Source organism: Balaenoptera musculus, chromosome 19 (assembly GCF_009873245.2).
Source record: "Balaenoptera musculus isolate JJ_BM4_2016_0621 chromosome 19, mBalMus1.pri.v3, whole genome shotgun sequence".
NCBI lineage: Eukaryota > Metazoa > Chordata > Mammalia > Artiodactyla > Balaenopteridae > Balaenoptera > Balaenoptera musculus.
The window spans coordinates 16,041,187-16,066,169 of record NC_045803.1 but is presented as its reverse complement, the minus strand read 5'-3'; the positions used below and the strand labels follow the sequence as shown (position 1 = coordinate 16,066,169).

Sequence of the window (24,983 nt, the reverse complement as noted above, 5' to 3'; positions counted from 1 at the left end):
CTTTAATGCGCCCGTCGTCCCTCCCCGCCCCGCTCCAGGCCCTGCCGCGACTTCCTCAGGACAAAGAGCCGAGAACCCCGCCCCGCTGGGGAGCGACTGGATCTCGGGCTCAGTCGACACATCCCACTCAAAGCAGCTCACTCACTGATGCCCCGCCCACTGGGGCTCGGCCGCGCCTGCGCACTCAGTGCGTGCAGCCTGCGCTCCCAACAAGCCCCGCGCGCGGCCCGTTAGGCCCCGGGGGCTGTGGACTTACCTGAGCTGTCTCGCGCTCTCTTCCACTGGGCATCACCGTGAGACGGGTTCGGCGCCCCAGGTGAGCAGTCCTGGCTCGGAGCATTTGTTCTGGCCATCGGTAGGAAAGGCGTTGCGGCCCGGCGATGAGGGAGAGGGAAGGGAAGCGCTGCAGCACCTCAGAGTGTCGGGAGCCCAGCATCTCAGCCCCGAGTGGGCGTGAGAACCGCGGAGGTGTAACGGTGTGGTGTGTCTGTGGGCGTGCCTGCACCGGGGTATGGCATCGGGACTATGTGCGGTTGTGAGGCCGGAACTAGTGGGTGATGGCGTTTGTGTGACTGAATGGGGTGCAGAGCCTCTTGTGTGACCGTCGGTTGCGGACTGGGTGACTCCGACCCTAGCGTCACGGCTGAATCTTCTGCCAGCCGCAGAGAAATGGCCCCCAGTCAGATAACTGAGAGCCCGAGAAAAGACTTTCAACAAAAAGACTCAGACCCGTCTTGGGATAAGAATGCTAGAACTGAACGTGCCCCCCAGGCTGGCTCCTGGGAGTATTCCCAGCGCACTACATCCTCCGGCGGGCGCGCGCGGACACACACGCGCGGTTGCTCACACAGTCCGCACTTTCCACCTGCAGGTTTCGGAGCCACGGAATTCCCTCTCTGAAGTCCAATTCCAGTCCCGCACAGCCGTGACCCTAGCTTTTCTCTAATACTGGGAAGAGTCAGTACTCTTCCTCTTCCTTACTCTGGGCGTGCGTGGGTGGTGGTTGGTGGGGACAGATGTGGTCGTGGCGTGCCCTAATTTAGCCGGCGTGGGCAGGGCTCCAAGAAAGGCCTATATTGTCTTAAGATTCCCTTCTTCCTGAGTCTTGTCAAACTAAGAAAAGGGCTCTGATGAGGAGGAGGAATGAATTGCTATTGCCCACTTCAAAGTCAAGGTCAAGACGAGTGGGTATTTCCTCTTGTTCTGTGAAATGCATTTTTATTTTTTAGGACCTGGGAACATTTGCTTCCTTCTGCTTAATATGACCTGTCCATTAACTTGATATCTAGTTCCCCTCCCTAGTGCCTATATGCATATATCCATGTGGCAGATACTTCCCCTTACTTCTGAGAGCTTTCTTTGTTTTTTAACTATGTGTAAAGGTCTTGTAACAGTGCCTGATACTTCATAAGTACTTGATAAACATTAGCTATTTGTTGTTAAGTGGTGGTTTGGAGCAATTCCCCATCGGCCTCCAATAGATCAGGAAAAATGGAAATACCGTGCTAATTGTGTTGAACATTTCCTAGTTTAAAAAAATGAGGTGCTCCAGGGAACTCTACTCAATGCTCTGCGGTGACCTAAATGTGAAGGAAATCCAAAAAAGAGGGGATATATGTATAGGTATAGCTGATTCACTTTGCTGTACAGTAGAAACTAACACAACATTGTAAAGCAACTATACTCCAATAAAACTTAAAAAAAAAAAATGAGGTGCTCAAATGGTTTGAATAGGAATTCTTAACTAGTGGTAATTTAAATCCATTTGGGGCTTTCACTTTACCAGAAACCCCTTGAGATTGTATGTAAAATTATAATAGTTGTTAACATGCCATTTTTCTGGGAAGGAAGTCCATAATTTAATGAGATTATCAAACATGACCCAAAAAGATTCATATCCATTGGCCTAGAATCAAAGACTGTAATGTCTGAGAATGTTCTTTGAAATAAGAACTATATAAAATTAGTATCTATGGGAATTTTCTGGGGGTCCAGTGGTTAAGACTCCGCGTTTTCACTGCCATGGGCCACTGGGTTCAATCCCTCGTCAGGGAACTAAGATTCTGTAAGCTGCGTGGTGCGGACAAAAATAAATAAAATAAGGTAAGATAAGAGAAAATAAAATGTGTCTAATAATAGGAAATTATTAAATAAATCACATTCCATCCATGTGACGCGATTTTATGCCATTGGTATTGACTCATGGGAAGGAAAAGAAGTAAAATGATCAATTTTAAGCAATAGTTACAGTTTTGAACAAGATGACTCGACATTTTTAGTTATGTATGAATTCCTTTTAATAAACTAGGGATTTGTGTGACATTTTGCAAGGATATATCTAATATGAAAATTTAACTAGTTATTCAGTGGAGAAAGGAGGAGATAAAGCATCTGTTGTATACCAAATACTGTTCTGTCTGCTTTGGTATACTCTTTCTAAATTTGGGAATGCTGTTTACCTTCATTGTGTTCAGTAACAGGAGAAGGATTGTGAAGATAGCTTATCGTTTTGATGAACAGTAAAAGAACAGTTATTTATTTCTGCCATACTAATTTGTGTGTGTGTGTGTGTGGAACCCTCTCATGTCACAGGCCTATGACTCACATTTCTCTAAACAACTGGAAGGTACTCCCTCTCCCATCTATTTTATTTATATGGAAATAGTAATTTTTGTTTCTGATGATAGAATTCATGCAGGTTTATTGTAAAAAGAAAAAAAATACAGGAACCTAAGGAAGTTTTAAGAAGAAAATTTTAAATGCCCTTAGTCCCATCATCCAGAGTTAATGAATATTACAATTTTGATGTTTGTTTTTCCAAATATTTTTTTGTGCACTTGTGTACATATGTTTGGTTTGCAAAATAGAATCATAAAAATTGGTTATTTAAGGAGATAAAGATTCTCCAACACTTTGAAAAAGCAATCCAGTGCAGTCATAAGATTTATTATATTGTTATGCCTATGCAGGGTAAAGGGGAGTGCAATGGTTCCCCTCTAATTTGAAAAACTTTTCAAGAATTTACACTTCTTAGTTATGGAGATATTGATTTTTGTTAATTACTTTCTCAAGCCTAGTTCTAAAATTTATTGATGTTGTAAGAAAGACCAGTTGTGAAAATCTCAAAAAATTTACTGTTAAGAAAAAAGAGAAAGGGCATTCTAGTATTAAAATTATTAGAGGACTTCTGTGGTGGCTCAGTGGTTGAGAATCCGCCTGCCAGTGCAGGGGACACGGGTTCGAGCCCTGGTCCAGGAGGATCCCACATGCCGCGGAGCAACTAGGCCCATGCGCCACAGCTGCTGAGCCTGCTCTCTAGAGCCCGCTAGCCACAACTACCAAGCCTGTGAGCCACAACTACTGAGCCTGCGTGCCACAACTACTGAAGCCTGCGCGCCTGGAGCCCATGCTCTGCAACATGAGAAGCCACCGCAATGAGAAGCCCGCGCACTGCAACGAAGAGTAGCCCCCGCTCACAGCAACTAGAGAAAGCCTGCACGTAGCAACGAAGACCCAATGAGGCCAAAAAATAAATGTTCCTTAAAAAAATAATTATTAGAGATGATTTATCAAAAATTTTAAAATTTTAATTAAAAATTATTAAAGATAATTTTCTTTAATAGATAGAATGAAGGACATGTCATGTTTTTCATTTTATTCAGTGCTTATAATAAGCTGCTTTAAGTTCTTTATATGTATTATATTAACGATTCACAACAACCCTATAAGATACTGTTATTTTTTTGATGTGGTCCGTTTTTAAAGTCTTTATTGAATTTGTTACAGTATTGCTTCTGTTTTTATGTTTTCGTTTTTTGGCTTCCAGACATGTGGGATCTTAGTTCCCCGACCAGGGATCGAACCTGCACCCCCTGCATTGGGAGGTGAAGTCTTAACCACTGGACCACCAGGGAAGTCCCCTAGATACTGTTATTCTCCAGTTTGTCTATGAGGGAACAGAGGCACTGGAAATTAGTAACGTGTCCAAAGCCTCCTAGCTGATAACTGTCAGAGCTTAGATTCACATCCTGCATCCTGACAGCAAAGCCTGTGTTTTTCATATGTGAGAGTCAATCACCTCCCAACATTGTGCATATTCTTTTTAGTCTGCCTAGTGTACTTGGCAGTTTATCATGGATATCTTTCTTCATTAATTAATATGAACCAGTATCATCATTATTAATAATTGTATAATATGCCATCATACAGTGGAACATAATTTATTTAGCTTGTTGACTATTGTTAGGTATTCTTTTGGTTATAAATTATTCTTTGAAGAACTTCCTTGCATATACTTCTTTGTGTATACTTTTACAAATATTCCCTAAGGATAAATTCCTAGAATTGGAATTTCTAGGTTAAATTATCAGACATTTAAAAAGAACTCATATCATGCCAGATCCTGTGCTAGTGCTTGGGGAAAATACAGTAACTAAAATCCTTAAGTTGCTTTTTGTCTATCAAGGTAGATAAACCTCTACAGGAGTAAGACTAAAATAAAGTCAATGAAGAAGTCTGATGGCATGGCTTGGGAGTTCCTGGAAACGAGACATCATCTGATTATAGCAAGCACTATCAGGTTGTGACCAAATAGTACCAAACCCATCAGATTTCTGTAGAGGTCAATGGATTTTATGTAATAAGCTTTTTCTCACAGTTTATTTTTTCCTCATGATGTTGATGCAGGGCGAGACCAACAGAACAAAGACAATTCATTAGCTCTTTGGAGGGCATCGTGACTAAAATGACTAATTCAGAATCAAGATAAATTCATCAGTCAAAAAGTTATGAGAAGCAGCAGAAACTTAGAAATCATAGAGTTGGTTCAGATATTGGGAGCTGAAATAAATTAAAAAATAGCAGCTTTTTTCCTCCAAGTTCAAGGGATGACTGCTTTAAAAAAATCCCTTTCACCTACTTGAAGAAAAACTTCCTGTTTATAAAATTTTTAAAAATATATATATTTCAAGGGTATATATGGCCATATAAAATTATGAAGTAAATGTAAGCAAAAAGAAGAAAATTAAGATCACAATGTAGAAATAAGCAATCTTTGCAGATTTTTTTCTGTCGATGCCTGTTAGTACCTCTTTATGCCAATATATATGTATACTTTACAAATATAATTATAATATCCATTTCATTTTATTTTTCTAAAGACTGCATATCTTGAATATTTTGTATGTCTGTGTATTTTCTAAAGCTTAAACTTATACAATATTTTACATCAACTATGCCTCAATCGAAAATATTATTTTAATACTAAAGGTTAGCATTTAGTGATTACTTTGCACATACATGAATATATAGATACATACAGGTGTTTTTACCTGCCATGACAGTATCACAGTACTCACAACTGTTGTTACCTGCATTCTTCACTCAGCAACATGTAGTAAACATATTTCCATCTTTCCTATTAAAGATCTACATCATAATTTTTATTTTTATTTATTAAAATTTTTTTAAAAAATTTTATTTATTTTATATTGGCTGCTTTGGGTCTTCGTTGCTGCACGTGGGTTTTTCTCTGGTTGTGGCGAGTGGGGGCTACTCTTCATTGTGGTGCACAGGCTTCTCATTGCGGGGGCTTCCCTTGTTGTGGCTCGCGGGCTCTAGGCATGCAGGCTCAGTAGTTGTGGCGCATGGGCTTAGTTGCTCTGGGGCATGTGGGATCTTCCCGGACCAGGGCTTGAACCCGTGTCCCCTGCATTGGCAGGCGGATTCTTAACCACTGCGCCACCAGGGAAGCCCTACATCATAATTTTTAAATGGAAAGTTTTTTCACGCTATGGATGCTTTATAATTTATTAAATCTATTCCTACTGAAGGATGCTTCAGTTCTGGAAAGGTTTTTTCCCCTAGGAATAATGTCTGTCAGCACACTTTTACATTTTTGTCCATATATACAATTATTTAATATTTTCTTTAATCCCATAAGTTAGAATTTCTGCATCAAAGGGTTTTCATGGTTTAAATGCTGCTTGTACCTACTTTAAATTTTGTGCAGTCTACAGGTTAGAATGTTCATATCCTTACAAACTTGCTAATATGGGCATCAGTACTCTTAAAATGAGGTTTAATATCTTTAGGTAATTTGATGTGCTATTTCTATTTTTTAGTGAGTCATACCTGCTCATGTTTCTCTCACTGGGACAAGAGATTCTGGGTTTCAGGGGCAAGAGCTAGAGGTGAAAGAGAGCTGACTTTGTGGTTAGAAAAATAAGGATTCCAAATGCAGCTTTGCTACTTATTAACTGAATTTCTGCAAGTGATTTCACTTCTTTTAGTGTGAATTTTCTGATCCATTGCATAGATAGGATAATTACAGTACTACATAGCAATCCTGCAGATACAATTAACATATAAAATACCTATCATATAAAAGTCCTTTTTTTCTCTTCTGTTTTTTAATTGATGTATAATTGACATAGAACACTGTTTTAGTTTCAAGTGTACAACATAATGATTTGATATTTGTATATATTGCAAAATGATCACAGTAAGTCTAGTTAACATCTGTGGACATACATAGTTACAATTTTTTTTTCTTGTGATAAGAACTACTCTCTTAGCAACTTTCAAATATGCAATACTATATTATATATATATATATTAACTATATCACCATGCTATACATTACAACCCATGACATTAATTTTAAAACTAGAAGTTTGTCCCTTTGCCCCCCCTTCAACCATATCGCCCTCTCCACCCCTCCCATCCCCCCACCTCTGGAAGCTCCTAATCTGTTCTTTGTATCTGTGAGCTTGGTTAGAGCTTGTTTGTTTGTGTTTTTTAGATTTTACATATAAGCAAGATTATACAGTATTTGTCTTTCTCTGTCTGACTTATTCCGCTTAGCATGATGCGCTCAAAGTCCGTCTGTGTTGTTGAAAATGGCAAAATTTTATTCTTTTTATGGCTGAATAATATCCCTGTGTGTGTGTGTGTTTCACATTTTCTTTATCCATTAATCCATCGATGGACATTTAGGTTGTTTCCATAATTTGGCTGTTGTAAATAATGTTGCAGTGAACATGGGGGTGCATAAATCTTTTCAAATTAGTGTTTTCATTTTCTTCAGAAAATACCTAGTAGTGCAATTGCTGGATCATATGGTAGGTCTATTTTTAATTTTTTGAGAAACCTCCATACTGTTTTCCTTAATGGCTGTACCAATTTACATTCCTGCCAACAGTGCACAAAGGTTCCCTATTCTCCACATTCTTGCCAACATTTGTTATTTCTTTTTTTTTTGATAATAGCCATTCTAACAGGTGTATGATGATATCTCATTGTGGTTTTGGTTTGCATTTCCCTGACAATTAGTGATGTTGAGCACCTTTTCATGTACCTGTTGGCCATCTGTTATGACTTCTTTGGAAAAATGTCTATTTAGATCTGCCCATTTTTTAATCAAGGTTTTTGTTTTTTGCTATTGTATGGGTTCTTTATATATTTTGGAATTGATCCCTTATCAGATATATGATTTGCAAATATTTTCTCCTATTCAGTAGGTTGCCTTTTCATTTTGTTGATGATTTCTTTGCTGTGCAGAAGCTTTTTAGTTTGATGTAGTCCCACTTGTTTATTTTTGCTTTTGTTGCCTTTACTTTTGGTGTCAAAAAATCATCACCAAGACCTATGTCTAGGCACTTACCTCCTGTGTTTTCTTTTTTTTTTTTTTTTTTTTTTTTAAATTAATTAATTAATTAATTTATTTATGGCTGAGTTGGGTCTTCGTTTCTGTGCGAGGGCTTTCTCCAGTTGCGGCAAGTGGGGCCACTCTTCATCGCGGTGCGCGGGCCTCCCGCCATCGCGGCCTCTCTTGTTGCGGAACACAGGCTCCAGACGCGCAGGCTCAGCAATTGTGGCTCACGGGCCTAGTCGCTCCGCGGCATGTGGGATCCTCCCAGACCAGGACTCGAACCCGTGTCCCCTGCATTGGCAGGCAGACTCTCAACCTCTGCGCCACCAGGGAAGCCCCCTCCTGTGTTTTCTTCTAGGAGTTTTATGGTTTCGGGTCTTAAACATTCAAGTCTTTAATCCATTTTGAGTTCATTTTTGTGTATGGTATGAAATAGTGGTCCAATTTCATTCTTTTGCATGTGGCTGTCTGGTTTTCCCAACACCATTTATTGAGGAGACTGTCCTTTTCCCACTGTATATTCTTGGCTCCTTTTTGTAAATTAATTGATCATGTACACATGGATTTTATTTCTGGGCTCTCTATTCTGTTCCATTGACCTATATAGCTGGTTTTTTTGGGGGGGTCGATATCATATTGTTTTGATTACTGTAGCTTTGTAATATATTTTGAAATCAGGAAGCATGATACCTCCAGCTTTTTTCTTCTTTCTCAAGATTGCTTTGGCTATTTGGGGCCTTTTGTGGTTCCATACAACTTTTAGGGTTGTTTGTTCTAGTTCCGTGGAATATTCCAGTGGAATTTTGATAGAGATTGCATTTAATCTGTAGATTGCTCTGGGCAGTATGGACATTTTAACAATATTAATTCTTCTAATTTATGAACATGGAATATCTTTCTATTTATTTGTGTCATCTTCAGTTTCTTTCATCAGTGTCTTCTAGTTTTCAGTGTGCAGGTCTATTTAACCTCCTTGGTTAAATATATTCCTAGTTATTTTATTCTTTTGATGCAATTATAAATGGGATTGTTTTCTTAAGTTCTCTTTCTTATAGTTCATTATTAGTAGATATAAATGCAACTGATTTTTGTAAATTGATTTTGTATCCTGCAACTTTACTGAATTCTTTTATTCTAACAGTTTTTCTGTGGGGTCCTTAGGATTTTCTATATATAATATCATGTCTGCAAATAGAGATAGTTTTACTTCTTCCTTTCCAGTTTGGATGCCTTTTATTTCATTTTCTTGTGGAAAGTCTTGACAAATAGATATGTGTTATTGTCTAACTGCTGAGAACATGAATCCACACCTCTTCAGCCTAGGTTGTAAGAAGCAGAATGACAAATGAAGTCATCCAGGAAAGCAATGTGGATGATTCTGATTGAAAATAGTGATGAGCCCAGAGGATTCTGGAAGTTATTGTTCTGACTGCAGGCAGGCAGGGCTGCCAGTGTAGTAATTTCTCAGTGGTAACGGCTGCTAGCATTAGTCCTATGAATTTCTCTCTTTGTATCTGTTTAATTTAAGCAGGCTTGTGAGGTTTTGAAAGAGATTCTGGTTTAGATGATGTGGTCCCTTATCAGCCCTGAAATTTATAAGTAGGGATTAGATTTGTCCATACCTCCTCAAATTTCCGTGTGTGTGTGTGTGTGTGTGTGTGTGGTGGGGAGGTCCAGGGAGGGGAAAGAATATATTAAACTGAGTCGTTTTGAGAGTTCTGAGGCCTATCTCATGGCCCCCTTTTTCTCCCCCTAGCTCTGGCCTCTGTGAACTGTGCTTCTCCAGGCAAGTAAACCCCAAGGAGGACTGACCAGTTCTTGAATTTCTAAACCATGGCCCATGTAAGTTGCTGTTTCTTTCACCTTCTGGAAGTTAAGGTCCTATAAACTTTTCTTTATCCTGAAACTTTTTACTTATCAGAGCCCCATCTAAGGACCCATTTCCTCCAGATCCAGTGAGAGATGAGGCCAAATAAATAGTACAATGCCCTTCTTGTGAGTCCGCTTTTTTCCAGTCATTGTTCATGTATTCATTGAACAAATCATTCAGCATCTCTTATATGTGCTCAGTCTTCTGCTAAAAGCTGCAGTGGAGCAGAAATGAAATCCCTTTAGGGAGACGTTTCACCATCTCTTTTGAGTAGTTGAGAGAGTATGGGCCCATTTGACTGCTCATGGGAAAACGCTAAATTTTTCCAAACTTGAGTTTTCCAAGTAGGTGAGATTTGCTGTTGGTTGACCTCAGCCTCAGTACATGGTGAGATCTCATGCTTTATGAGGCTTTTAGGACTAGGTAGGATTATGGTTGGGTCTTGCGTGCAGAGAGTTCAAGTATCTTCTCTGGAAATCCCTAAGAGTTGTATACCATTTATATTGGAACAGGATGAGCTAGTCTAGAATGACATCTTTGTGATTCTGGATCACCAGTATCCAGAATCTACATCAGTATCCTCTAACTCAGGAACAAGGAATGCATACAGTGAGGGATGGAAAATGATAGATAAGAAGATCATGCAGATATCTATTGCATAGACTATTATACAACCAATTTTTAAAATTTCATTAAAGAATTTGTCATAAATGGGGAAATGCTTATGATATGATCTGATTCAATGATGAACTTGGAAGAAATTTTTAATTGTATCTGGATCCTTTTCCAACATAGAGATATCATAGGAAAACTTTTTAAAAAAAATCTGTTCTTTAAGGGGAAAGGGTAGAAGAACACATTTTTTGAGAATTTGTGAGGGAGACATATAACAGGCAGAAGACTTATACACAGTATTTCATTTAATTAGAAAACTGAGGGACTTCCCTGGTGGTCCAATGGGTAAGACTCCACGCTCCCAGTGCAAGGGGCCCGGGTTTGCTCCCTGGTCAGGGAACTAGGTCCCGCATGCATGCCGCAACTAAGAGTCCGCATGCTGCAACTAAGAAGTCTGCATACTGCAACTAAAGATCCCGCATGCCACAACTAAGACCTGGCACAGCATAAATACATACATACATACATACATACATACATACTGATTATTTTTTTTTCCCAGATGTGTTTGGATAGTTAAGATATGCTAGAGTATACAAGAGGCTGTATCTGTAACAACAGGATCCTTCAGGAACATATAGGCATCCTGCTTTAAGCACACTCATTTCCTAACTACTGTGTTACAGGCTTCCAGCCCAAGCCTGTTTGCTTGCTCTATGATCCATTTCCTGCAGTATCTCTTCCATTTTTTTCTCTTTCCATCTTAAAACAAATTTTCTTTAATTTCAGTTGTATGGTTTGTCATTTCAGGGATCAGTGATGTTCAGTGATGTGTCCATAGATTTCTCTCAGGAGGAGTGGGACTACCTGGACTTGGAACAGAGGGATTTGTATAGAGATGTAATGTTGGAGAACTACAGCAACTTGGTCTCATTGGGTAAAGTTATCTGCCTCCAGAAATTTAAACTCTGTTCTCTGCAAAATTAGCTTTCTTCTCTGGAAATTTCAAGAATGTCTTTCAAGAAACTATCTAAATTTCTGCTCGCTGTTCTCAAGGGAATGGTTTGAGCTTTTTTTGTTTGGAAGTGAGCACCTTCACTAAGCATATTCATCTTTCCCATCCTTATGTGGCCCTCAGGCCTTCCTTAATGATGAAAGGACTGGGTTTGAAATCTGGGTGATTTACAACCTTACCAGTGTCAAAGAAAGCAGGCTTCACTTTGTATCTGAACTCAGAATTGCTATAGGTGTTTTGTTGTTTGTTCGTATACCTATAAGGAAAATAGCTAGACCTTATATCTTGGTTTTTCTCTGACTCTCAGATGAACACATAATTTTTTTAGTGGTAAGTTGCATCAACCGGATTTATTTACAGTTCAAGAGAACTCATGTCTTATATTAATAAACAAACATATTCACTCCAACCTACTTTTATGATTAAAAGTTAAAAATCCAAGAACTTTGCATGTAACATTGTATGAATATCCTAAGAAAAAACAGTAAATGCCTCAGGAAACTTCTTATTTTCCTCTCATTAAAATAGCAATTATATGATACAGCCACTGTGGAGAACAGTATGGAGGTTCCTTAAAAAAATAAAAATAGAACTACCATACAACCCAGCAATCCCACTACTGGGCATATACCCTGAGAAAACCATAAATCAAAAAGAGTCACGCACCACAATGTTCATTGCAGCACTATTTACAATAGCCAGGACATGGAAGCAACCTAAGTGTCCATCGACAGATGAATGGATAAAGAAGATGTGGCACATATATACAATGGAATATTACTCAGCCATAAAAAGAAATGAAATTGAGTTATTTGTAGTGAAGTGGATGGACCTAGAGTCTGTCATACAGAGTGAAGTAAGTCAGAAAGAGAAAAACAAATACCATATGCTAACACATATATATGGAATCTAAAAAAAAAAAAAAAAAAAAGAAAAGGTTCTGATGAACCCAGGGGCAGGACAGGAATAAAGATGCAGACGTAGAGAGAATGGACTTGAGGACACAGGGAGGGGGAAGGGTAAGCTGGGACGAAGTGAGAGAGGAGCATTGACATATGACACTACCAAATGTAAAATAGATAGCTAGTGGGAAGCAGCTGCATAGCACAGGGAGATCAGCTCGGTGCTTTGTGACCGCCTAGAGGGGTGGGATAGGGAGGGTGGGAGGGAGATGCAAGAGGGAGGGGATATGGGGATATAAGTATACATATAGCTGATTCACTTTGTTATACAGCAGAAACTAACATAACAATGTAAAACAATTATACTCCAATAACGATGTTTAAAAAAAAATATAGTAAACAATAGCTAATAAAATATATGTAGCACTTAGTGTATATTCTAGGCAATGTTTAGGTATGGATATATATTAATATAACCTGCACAACAATCATGTACGATAGGTACTATAATTATCCCTATTTTATAGGTGAGGAAGATAAAGCATAGTGGTAACTTGTCCAAGGTCGCACTACTGGGTTATGGCAAAGGCAAAATTTGAACCCAGATGTCTATCAACCACGGTTGCTCTCAAGAAAAGGAGTACTTGTGTGACTATAAATGAAAATAAGACCTTTTCCCTCCCTCTGCAATCTCCATTTCTTCTGTAATATTAACATGATTTTTTTAATCATCTCACTTTTCTTTGTTCTGAAGCCTTTATCAATTACCATTTGACCTATAGTTTATTAAAACTTTAACCAAGACTGAATCAAAGTAATTTTGAATTTATTTTTTATTTCCATGTTACCTTACATTTCTTTTCTTCTGTCCAGGATGCTTCGTTTCTAAACCAGATGTGATTTCCTTATTGGAGCAAGGAAAAGAGCCCTGGAAAGTAGTGAGGAAAGGAAGAAGACGATATCCAGGTAAGTGAGGGCTAATAAGATAGGGGAAACCATCACCAGAGAAAACTGCCCTGCTAGTTAGGGAAGAGGCACACCCTTCTGATGTTGTTTAGAAAGCCCACTTTGAAAGACCATGGCCTAAGGAGAAAAGGTCTGAGACCCTGGGAGCAAATTAAGGACTTAGCTAGGGTTACTAATAGTACTACTGTATCCTATTTACCACTCTCCTTTTTTTATTGTTGTTGTTCTCTCTAATTTTCCTCCCCTTTGAAGGGGGCATGAGGTATGGAAAGGTGCTCTCTGTTCCCAATATTATTCTATCTATATTTTGATTTCTTCTTTTGCATGTATAGATAGATAGGCAGACAGACAGATAGATCGATCGACCAACTGGGCTCTGAGCTAGGCACTATGCTGGACACCATCAATACAGTGGTAAATAAAACCACTAGAATCCCTGTCCCTATGAGGATTTACCCTGATTTACAGAAACATAGTAACTGTAAGTAAATAGAAAATATGTTAGGTAATAAGGGAGTACTATGAATAAAGGTAAGCACAGTAAGGGAATAGAGAATGGTATGGGATGGGAAGGCTGTTTTAGTTATGGTCAGGAAAGCCTTTCTTCCCTAACTTTTCTCATAAAATTTAAAATGGGAAATAGAAGACTATGGAGATGAGTGTGCTTGACGTGGTAATAATATCATACGTTTTATCGGCAACTGAAGTTTCATGTGAATTACTCTAGAAGATAGATCCTTAGTTTACAGAATATCATTTTTATTTACCTTTTTCCATGTATGTATATATCTACCTTCATGTCAGGAAGAAACATGAATGTAATAGACTATAGGGAAAATGATCCCTTGGTTTAGCTTCTACCTCTGTGCTATTTTCATCTCTCTTTGGACCTTTTGTTAAAAGAAGATCCTTAAAATTCTTGATATAGAGATATATGTTGTCACTTTATATTTTGCTCTGTGTTATATTCAGCTCTGACAGAGGAGGCTCATTTTAGGCTAAAAGTTCTTTTGTAACACCAGGGCCATTTCAGTGCCCATACTGTTTATAAGGTTATATCTTCTGATTCACTTTCTACCAAAGGAAAGAAAAATATGCTGTTTTTCCCAATCCTAACTTATTTTCTATCATCTGATTAAATGATATTTACAACTGTTAATACTACAAAAATAATGAAATACAGTGGTTCCAAGTGAATAAGATAATATCAGTTTAGTCAGGAAATATTTAGCCAAAATAACAACTGTTGATTCAAAGTTAGACATCTTAAACAAGGTCATTATTTTTTTCCTTTCCTTTTCTTTCTTTGTTTCTTTCTTCCTTTTAGTAAGTTTTATTGAAGTATAAATGCATATAGAAAAGTGGACAAATGAAGGAAGGTTTTTTTGAGGAGATGGTATTTGAGGAGAGATGTGAAGTAAGGGCTCAAGCCATTTGACTCTAGAGGAAGAGCATTCTGAGCAGATAGAAAAGGCCTAAGGAAGAAGTTAGCTTTGCATGTTTGAAAGCCATTATGGCTAGAACATGGGGGAGAGGAAGGGAAAGTAATAAGAGATGAGATCAGAGTTAGTCAAGGGCCATATAATATAATCATTAAGAGAAATTGGAAGCTATAGTCTGCTTTCTGTTTTAAAATGATCCCTCTGGTCAAGTGCAAAAGTAGGAAGGACCAGTGTGGAAGCAGATTCAGTTCAGACTGGAAGTAATGGTGGTTTGGATAAAGATGGCAGCAGTAGGAGGTAGTAAGAAGCTGTTAGACTTAGGTTATGTATGAAGGTAGTGCCAAAAGAACATGCTGATGGACTTATAAATGCAGTAAGTAAGAAAGACATATCAAAGGAGGAGATAAGGGTGTTAGCTTGAACAGCTAGGTGAACGGAAGCACAATTTACTGAGGTAGGGAAGATAGGAAGAGCAGGATAGCAGGTAGACGTTGAGAGTTTCTGTTTTGGATATTTTAAGTTTGAATTGTCTTTTATTTTTCCAGTTTTAGATGTTGAGTAGGCAGCTGAATATGTATATACACATGGAGCTCAGGGAGAGGTTACAGCCTGATGTCCATCTGGGTGTCTTCACTTTATGGTTAAAATTGAAATCTATGGGTCTGAATGTGTTCATCTAAGGAACACATGCAGGTAGAAGAAAGCAGATAAAGAGAAGAGGCCTAAAGACTGATTCATGGGGTACTCCCCTATTCAGACGTTAGAAAGAGGGGGCTGCAAAGGACATGCAGAAGGAGCAGCCACGATAAAAACAAAAGAAAATGTTTCAAAATGGAAGGAGTAGAGAATGAGGACTGAGAATTGACCCCAGATTCTGGCAAGATGGAGAATGCTGGTGACCTTGTCAAGAATGATTTTAGTGGAGTCAGGGTGAAAACCTGATTGGAGTGACTTAATAAGAGTAGGTAAGGCAGTGATGAGATGGGTGTAAGACAACTCTGGAAGAAGTATGTATGAAGGGAAGCTGGGAGATAGAGTTGGTAGTTACACTGGGGTTTTGGGTTATAAGCAGTGTAGTTTATGGTATGCAATAATAGACCATGTTTGTGTGCCCATGGGAATGATTCTGTAGGTGGGGGAAATTGATGCAGTAGAGAGGGCATAAATTTGGAAACAGTGTCCTTGAGGTGGGGGTGGAGGAAGGGGATAGGATCCAGGGAACAAGAGAGAATTAAAGGGAAAACAATGTAGTTATGAATGCAAGTAAATTGGTCTGGGTAGTGGCGAGAGGACAGCGTATTCTTCTATTGTTATTTCCTCAGTGAAATCAGAAAGATGATCATGAATAGAATGAGGATTATTCAATGGTAGCATTCACTATGGCCTTATTCAGGATGTGACTAAAATTGATAATTTCAAAAGTACAGTTCCTTGGATGTTAGGTTTTATTATTTTCCAATCTTTGTACTCTGTCCACAGTGTTGAAATGCAAATAGGATTACCTTGGAACCAAATCTTCTATATCCAATTTTTTTGTATCAACAAAGCAAGGTGGTTAATAATAAAATGCCTAAACAGACTAAGTACTAAGTTCAGGTAATTTATGTGACATTTTCCATTTAATTAAAGCTGGTTCTCTGAAACGGGGGAATCACATTTGTGATTTTTTTATATTTATATATTTTTAACTGATCAAAGAAAGGGCTTATATTTTTCTATATTCTCATCAGCATTGTGTAATAGAACAGAAATCCTTTGGTTCAACAGAATTGGGACTGGTATTTGGTTTGCTTATTCATAAAAATGGGTTAGATATTTTATGTACATACCATAAAAGTAATATTTTTAATCTCAACATTAAAATGTAGCTCTTTGTCAATACTTTTGACATGTGTCTAAGGCTTTCTTTCCATTGTGTCTCTTATTTAATTTTTCATCTAAACCACACATACAATTTATAGTCTATTACTATTACTAGTTAAAAATTTTTTAAGTAGAACAAGAACCAAATTTGCAACAAGGACAGAACACTTCTTGATTATTATGTTTTCCCCATCTTTTACTGTTGTCTCTCCCACACTTAGTTTTTGTTAGCCATGTTTTGTTTTTGTTTTTATTTTTTCTGGCTGTGCTATGTGGCATGCAGGATCTTAGTTCCCCGACCAGGGATTAAATCTGTACCCCCTGCATTGTGAGCACAGAGTCTTAACCACTGGACCGCCAGGGATGTCCCTGTTAGCCATGATTTTTAACAATGTATTTATGACCAGGTTTTCCAAAGTGTTCAATTTCATTTTCATAGAACCAATTTCTTCTCATAGTTACTTATAAGTTTACATATTGTTTAATTAAATTGGGTACTTTCAGGAAAATGTGAAACTGGCCTAAACTTGTTTGGAACAAACAGAGTTAACTCTTGTGAGATAGGAGTGCTTTGTCAACTGGGCCTGTGGAGGTGGCCATATCCCCTGGACGTGACCAGCCACTGGACTGTCTCTCATGCCCTAGCCCGCATATCTGTTGCCTACTCTGCAGGCAGACAACAGAAGTTGCTATCTGGCCCAGGGGTGATAATCTGCAGGATTCGATATACCTGGCTACTTTGAATACAGAATTTACCCTGTTGTTTGCCATTGTCTCCATACCTGCTCAGCTTCTCAGCATGAACACCCTTGATAGACTGCTGTCCCCTTGTGCAGAGTAATCTCCCTCTTGTGATTTCGTGTGTGATATCTTTAGAAAATCTAATGCCAGATGCTTCATGAGTGTTTCAGTGTTTTCTTCATAAAGGTTACATATATATTTTAAGTTTACTCTTGAAACTGTTGTGACTGGAATCTTTTTTTCTCCATCATATTTTATTATTAAATGTATGTATAAAGGCTATTAGTTTTTTTTATATCCTCCTACCTTATTAAATTCTGTTATCATTTATATTATTTAAACCTCTTAAGTTTTCCAATTATGAATTATCATCTGAAAATACAGTTTTATCTCTTCTTTTAAATTCTTAAGACTACCGCTCATTTTTTTCTGATATTTAAGTGTCTTGACTAATAACTCCAAAGCTGTCTTTTTTTTTTTTTTTTCAAAGCTGTCTTTTTGTTAAGGTAATATGTATTTTATCGTTTTAGGGAGGTAATTATTCCTCCTTTATTGAGCTTTTTTTAAAAATCAGGAATGTTTCCCTTTTTTTAGTTGCCTTTTCAGCGTCTATGGAGTTGATCATGTGAATTAAAAAAAAAAATATTGGGACTTCCCTGGTGGTGCAGTGGTTAAGACTCCACGCTCCCAATACAGGGGGCCCAGGTTCAATTCCTGGTTAGGGAACTAGGTTCTGCATGCATGCCACAACTAAGAGTTCACATGCCTCAAGTAAGGAGCCAGTGAGCCACAACTAAGACCCGGCACAGCCAAATAAATAAATATTTAAAAAAATATATTTATTTGGCTGTGCCGGGTCTTAGTTGCGGCATGCGGGATCTTCGTTGACACGTGCAGGATCTTTAGTTGCGGCATGTGGGATCTAGTTCCTTGACCAGGGATAGAACCCGGGCCCCCTGCATAGGAAGCGTGGAGTCTTAGCCACTGGACCACCAGGGAAGCCCCCAATCATGGGATTTTTATTTTTCCCTTTCCTCAGCTGTATTAAATGTGTTGAATTATCTTAATAGATTTCCCCATACTGGACCTCTTTAACATTCTTTGAATAAACGACGCTGGGTCTTTTGACACACTGTTTTATTAGATGCTTAGAATTTTTACATCAGTTTTCAGAAAACTGGTGTGTAGTTTTCTTTTTATGAACAGGATTTAGTATGATAATATTACATCATGAAAATAGTTTGGAAGTCCTCCTTTTTCTTAGTTCTCAGTCTAAACAGAATTTGTATGGCCTGTTCTTTAAAGCTTTAGTAACCTTTTTAAAGCTTTTTCCTTGAAGAAGGAGGTGGTAAGTCTGACTACAATCTCTGTTTGCTTTATGGAAATTAATCTGTTGAAACGTATCTCTTTTGTGGTCAGTTTTGGTAAACTATATTTTCTTAGAAAATTATTCATTTTAGCTGTGTTTTAAAACTTATTGGCAAAGTAATCTTTCTTCCAACTATGTTCTGTATTTAATCATTATTTTCACTTTGCCATTTTTTAATTTCTATGTCTGTGCGTTTTTGCTGTTTTTATTATATTAACTAATGGTTATCTGTTTTGCTGATTCATTTATTAAAAAAGAATCTGGTTTTACTTTGTGTGTTAGTTCTTTTTTTCTGTTTTCTAACTATTCTAATTCTGCTTTTATATAGTTAATTTCTTTTTTCTGCTTTGCTTCAGTTTGCTTTTCTAATATTTTTGGGTGGGATTTTTAGTAATTTTTTCTTTCATTGTTTTGCTGTATGTATTAAGATTTTTTTAAAAATAAATTTATTTATTTATTTTTGGCTGCGTTGGGTCTTCATTGCTGTGTGCAGGCTTTCTCTAGTTGCGGTGAGCGGGGGCTACTCTTCGTTGCGGTGCACAGGCTTCTCATTGCAGTGGCTTCTCTTGTTGCAGAGCATGGGCTCTAGGCGCACGGGCTTCAGTAGTTGTGGCTCTCAGGCTCCAGAGTGCAGGCTCAGTAGTTGTGGCTCATGGGCTTAGTTGCTCCGTGGCATGTGGGATCTTCCCGGACCAGGGATCGATCCCGTGTCCCCTGCATTGGCAGGTGGATTCTTAACCACTGCGCCACCAGGGAAGTCCCATGTATTTAAGTTTTTGAATTTTCTTCTAAGCACTGTGGTTACAGTTTCACAGGTAATTTAATGTAGGTTTTTTTTTTATTGTTACTATTGTTTTCTTTAAACAAATACCATTTGGGATCTTATTTCTCTATTGATCTAAGAGTTATTTAAGATAGACTTCTAAAATTCCAAGTGGATTTACTTTTTTGTTGTTATTATTAATTCCCAGTTTTAGTAGAAACTATATGATTTCAGCTTTCTTATACAGACTATATTATAATATTTGAAAACATCATCATTTTTCTCTCTCATACACAGCTCATTCAGCACTTAAATTCCCCTCTGGCTATTTCTCCTCTTGGCTTACCATCCTCTGGTTTACATCTATCATGACCTTTGTTAGCAAGTTCTTCACACTCAAGTTACTACAAAACCCTTTGACCCTATTAGTGAGTTACTTACAAATTACGTCTTTTTTTTTTTTTTGCTAAGGATTTCATAAACTTCAGTAAGGTATAAACATGTTTTCCTGTCTGAAAGTCACATTTCTAGGAAATAAGGAATGGTCTTGCCTCTGAGGGGATGGAAGGGAGGAGACCAGAATAAGGGGATGAAGGAACAAAATCCACTGAGCATTTGCAAAATGGATGAGTAATAGAATAAGCTTAAAGGGAGCTTAAGTACATAGAGTTTCTCAGTGTCTTTGTTGTGATGTGGAGACAAAGAAAGAGCAACCCATAGCTATGTGAAGGAGGGAATGGCAATGTAGAGAATACTGCATAAATAAGGGTATAAGCAATGGAAGGATGTACAGGAAAATACAACCACCATTTTTCATTTATATAGTCAGCTGGGCTAGCTTGAATGAATAAAGAAAATATTTAATCATTGTAGTAAGATGTGAGAGGTTAGAGGCAGAGAAATATATTCAAAATAAGTATATAAATATAGGAATTAAATGAGTGAAATCTATTTTGTGCTCTGGATTTATTATTTAATGGAGAGTAAAGCAGGGATTGTTTCTGCCCTTAATGAGGTTTAGGGGTAAGAAAATAAGCAGAATAACAATTGGAAAAATTAATAAATAGATAATTTCAACATAGATCTATGTTGTATATGATATATGTATAATAACAATGCAGATATACAGTTAACCCTTGAACAACACAGGGTTTAGGGTGTTGATCCCCCAGCATACGCAAAAATCCACATATAACTTTTAAAAACATATTTATTTATTTTATTTATTTATTTTCTTTCTATTTTTTTGGCTCCGTTGGGTCTTCTTTGTGGCACGTGGGCTTCTCTCTAGCTGTGGCATGGGGGTTTTCTCTCTCTAGTTGTGGCGCGCGGGCTCCAGAGCACGTGGGCTCTGTAGTTTGTGGCATGCAGGCTCTCTTTTTGAGGCGCATGAGCTCAGTAGTTGTGGCACGTGGGCTTAGTTGCCACGTGGCGTGTGGGATCTTAGTTCCCTGACCAGGGATTGAACCTGTGTCCCCTGCGTTGGAAGGCAGATTCTTTACCACTGGACCACCAGGGAAGTCCCCACATATAACTTTTGACTCCCCCAAAACTTAGCTGCTTATTAGCCTATTGTTGACCGGAAGCCTTACCAATAACATAAATAGTAGATTAACACATATGTTATATATATTATATACTGTATTCTTATAATAAAGTTAGCTAGAGAAAAGAAAATGTTATTAAGAAAATCACAAGGAAGAGAAAATACATTTACAGTACTGTACTGTATTTATTGATACCATAAGTTTATGTTGTCTGTTTATAAGATAAATTTTCTGTCAGTATCTACATCAATATTGTCTTATATGATAAACACAGAACGTATTATATGTATTACTAACACTGGACATCAGAAATGAAAAGATAATGTGAAAAAAATTTATATTTCTTTACAGATATAATGACTCATGCATTGGTAATGAAGAAGCAGCAATATGATTGCTTTACGGTAACCTAGTGTAATTGATGTGAATGCTTCATGGTAGCCTAGCCTATACAGTAATGAATGAATCAGCATAAAACTTTTCTGGCATACAATATTACAGTCACATTTATAAAACAGTATTGGAAACATTGTTACATTTTTTAAAAAACCACTTACTGTGATGATAGGCTGATATGCAGTTTATCCAATCACAAGAGAGAGAAGCACACTGTACAGTAATGTAATTCTTTAAAAGCAAAGTTGTAAAACAGTAAGAAAGCTAACACATTATTAATTTTATATTAAATATCACTCACCTTATGCCTATGTAAGGATAGATTATCCACTTCAATACAAGTCTTGCACATGATGTTCTACACATATATGTTTGTATATTTATTGAAAAAAGTCCATGTATAGTGGATCTGCACAGTTCAAACCCATGTTGTTCAAGGGTCAACTGTATAATAAGCACATAGCTTTAAGTACTGTCAGTAGATTCAGCCTTAGAGTGAGTAACTTAATCTAAGACCTCAGAGTGAGAAGGAGCCAGCCATGCAAAGAGCCCACACAGAAGATTTGTGGGGAAATAGAGCAGACTGAAAAGTCCGATGGAAGTAAGTGGGAACATGTTCTAAGATCTGAAAAGAGGCCTCTCCAGGTAGCAGTAAAGAGAACAGTGGTTTGAGATGATGCGTTATAGGTAAGCAGAGGCCTTTTAGCAAGTTTGATTTTATTCTAAGAATAAAGAGAAATTGTTGAAAGAATTTATGTATGAATTCTCAACCTTTCATGTCCATCAAAATCATTGAATGGAGAATATTAAATATAGGACTGCCCAGGACTGTAGAATCTGATCCAAGTGGTTTAGGTGGTGTCTAAATCATAGTATTTGTAACAAGCTCCCTTGTGATTCTGATTCACATTTCAGCTTGAGAACCACTGACTTAAAATATTTACTTAGTCACTAATCTCATTTTCCTGCATGAACTCTCATTTTCCTGGTGTTGCCTTTTGCTTTTTTTTTTTTTAGCTATGTAACTATTTTTAGAATTTCATTGGGTAGTACTTTGGTTGTCTTTTATTTCTACTGTAGAAATTTTACTACTTTTCGAAAAAGAAAACTGCATGTTTGCTCTCTTGTTTTCTTTCAGATTTGGAGACCAACTATGAGACCAAGAAGTTATCTTCAGAAAATGACATTCATGAAATAAACTTATCCCAGTGGAAAATAATGGAGAGAATTAAAAACCATGGCCTTAAGAGACTCATTTTAAAAAATGATTGGGAGTCCAAAAGAAAATTTGAAGGACAAGAGGAATATTTCAATCAAGTGAAAATTACATCTCAAAAAGTGTCCTCTTACCAAAAACACTCATCTTTTTCTTCACATCAGAGAATTCATTTTGTCGAGAAACCCTATGAATGTAAGGAATGTGGGAAGGCCTTTAGAGTACGCCAACAACTTACTTTTCATCACAGAATTCATACTGGTGAGAAACCTTATGAATGTAAGGAGTGTGGGATGGCTTTTAGACAGACTGCACATCTTACCCGACATCAGAGACTTCATTCTGGTGAAAAACTCTATGAATGTAAGGAATGTGGAGAATCTTTCATATGTGGCCCAGACCTTAGAGTACATCAAAAAATTCATATTGGTGAGAAACCCTATGAATGCAAAGAATGTGGGAAAGCCTTCAGAGTTCGTGGACAACTTACTCTCCATCAGAGGATTCATACTGGTGAGAAACCCTATGTATGTACAGAATGTGGGAAGGCCTTTAGACAGTATGCACACCTTACTCGACATCAGAAGCTTAATATTGCTGACAAACTCTACGAATGTAAAGAATGTGGGAAGGCCTTTTTGTGTGGCTCTGGCCTTAGAGTACATCACAAACTTCATACTGGTGAGAAACCCTATGAATGTAAAGAATGTGGGAAGGCCTTTAGAGTACGACAGCAACTGACACTCCACCAGAGAATTCATACTGGTGAGAAACCCTATGAATGTAAGGAATGTGGAAAGACTTTTAGTCGTGGTTATCATCTTATTCTACATCACAGAATTCATACTGGTGAGAAACCTTATGAGTGTAAGGAATGCTGGAAGGCCTTTAGTCGTTACTCACAACTTATTTCACACCAGAGTATTCATATTGGTGTTAAACCCTATGACTGTAAGGAATGCGGGAAGGCCTTTAGACTACTCTCACAACTTACACAACATCAGAGTATTCACATTGGTGAGAAACCGTATAAATGTAAGGAATGCGGGAAGGCCTTTAGATTGCGCCAAAAACTTACTCTACATCAGAGCATTCATACTGGTGAAAAACCCTTTGAATGTAAGGAATGTAGGAAGGCCTTTAGGCTTAATTCATCTCTTATTCAGCATCTGAGAATTCATTCTGGTGAGAAACCCTATGAATGTAAGGAATGTAAGAAGGCCTTTAGACAACATTCACACCTTACCCATCATCTGAAAATTCATAATGTAAAAATATAAGAAAGCCTTTTTAGTCTATGAATGTAGTAATTAGTTCCTTTTGCTTCCTCCATGCACCTGACTTGGCATAACGGGGTTTAAATCATTAAAAGAATGTGTTAATTTAATATATTCCACCATCACTCAGACCTGAGAATCTTCGCATTCATTCTAGAAACTAATCCTATTAATATAACAAATGTGGGAAAGACACATCATCATTTCTAGCCCATCACTTTCCTACCTGTGTTATATTGAACAAGATGTTTAACTGCTAGATGCTATAATTTCTTCATTTATAAAATTATAATACTGTGGCAGAATAAAGATTACTGCCGATTCTTTGGTACTCCACCCATCAAGACGTGGAATCCACATCCCTTCCCTTTGAATCTGGGCAGACTGTGACTACTTTGACCAGTAGAATAGCAGAAGTACTGCTGTGCTAGTTTCTGGACCCAGACTTTACTGGTAGATTTTGCCTCATCTCTTGGAATACCCTCTCAAGTTCAGACCTGAACTGTTATGTTAAAAAGTCTGGCTACTCTGCTGAAGAGACCACATGGAAAGGCCCTGAGACTACATAGAGAAGGAGAGGCACTCTGCTGTGCCCAGTCTTCCAGATTGCCCATGAAAACATCAGACATTTGAGTGAAATAGTTTTGGATCCTCCAAACCAGCCATCAGCTGAATGCCAGTGAATAACCTCAGTTGATGCCATGTAGAACAGAAAAATCCACCAACTGAGCACCTGCCCAAATTCCTGACCCACGAAATCATGAGATATAATTAAATGGTTGTTGTTTTAAGCTACTAAATATTGTTTTATTATTATCATCATTAATATTACTCTCTTGAAAATCCATATGAAAGACTATGGGCACAGTGAATATAGAAATGCCTTCCACCAACACTCATCCATTATTGAATGTCAGATAACTTATTCTTGTTAAAATAGTGAAAGTGAGAAATCCTTTTTCAATTTTTTCATAAAAAAGAAGATATTCTACAATCTATACTCTCTGGCCTCAGTATAAATTTGATTTAAAATTAACAGAGGATGGATGGACCTAGAGATTGTCATACTAAGTGAAGTAAGTCAGACAGAGTAAGACAAATATTGTATCACTTGTTTGTGGAAACTAAAAATAGTACAAATGAACTTATTTACAAAACAGAAACAGACTCACAGACATAGAAAAAAAACATGGTTATCAAAGGGGAAGTGGGGGGATGAATTAGGAGTATGGTATTAACAGATAACATACTACCATATATAACATAGGTAAACAATAAGGATTTACTGTATAGCATTGGGAACTATATTCAATATCTTGTAATAACCTATAATGGAAAATAATTTTTTAA

At 37.6% G+C, this 24,983-nt stretch overlaps 1 protein-coding gene across 4 annotated transcripts; it reads left to right on the top strand.

The window, feature by feature from the left end:
• Nucleotides 1-201: 201 nt before the first annotated feature.
• On the top strand, nt 202-24,714 carry ZFP82 (ZFP82 zinc finger protein). Of its 4 annotated transcripts, XM_036832888.1 has the most exons (5): nt 202-316; nt 9,408-9,493; nt 10,947-11,073; nt 12,927-13,019; nt 22,279-24,714. In XM_036832888.1, the coding sequence occupies exons 2-5, from the start codon at nt 9,485-9,487 to the stop codon at nt 23,634-23,636; spliced, it is 1,587 nt and encodes a 528-aa protein (XP_036688783.1). In that variant the 5' UTR covers nt 202-316; nt 9,408-9,484; the 3' UTR covers nt 23,637-24,714. The 4 variants fall into 4 exon arrangements, with proteins under 4 accessions (XP_036688783.1, XP_036688784.1, XP_036688785.1 ...); XM_036832889.1 differs by lacking the exon at nt 9,408-9,493 and having other exon boundaries at nt 228-316; XM_036832890.1 differs by lacking the exons at nt 9,408-9,493; nt 10,947-11,073 and having other exon boundaries at nt 230-316.
• The last annotated feature ends 269 nt before the right edge of the window (nt 24,715-24,983 follow it).

Coding starts and splice junctions, on each gene's coding strand:
- ZFP82 (XM_036832888.1), top strand. Junction 11,074..12,926: donor CAGCAACTTGGTCTCATTGG/GTAAAGTTATCT, acceptor TCTTCTGTCCAG/GATGCTTCGTTTCTAAACCA. Junction 13,020..22,278: donor AGGAAGAAGACGATATCCAG/GTAAGTGAGGGC, acceptor GTTTTCTTTCAG/ATTTGGAGACCAACTATGAG.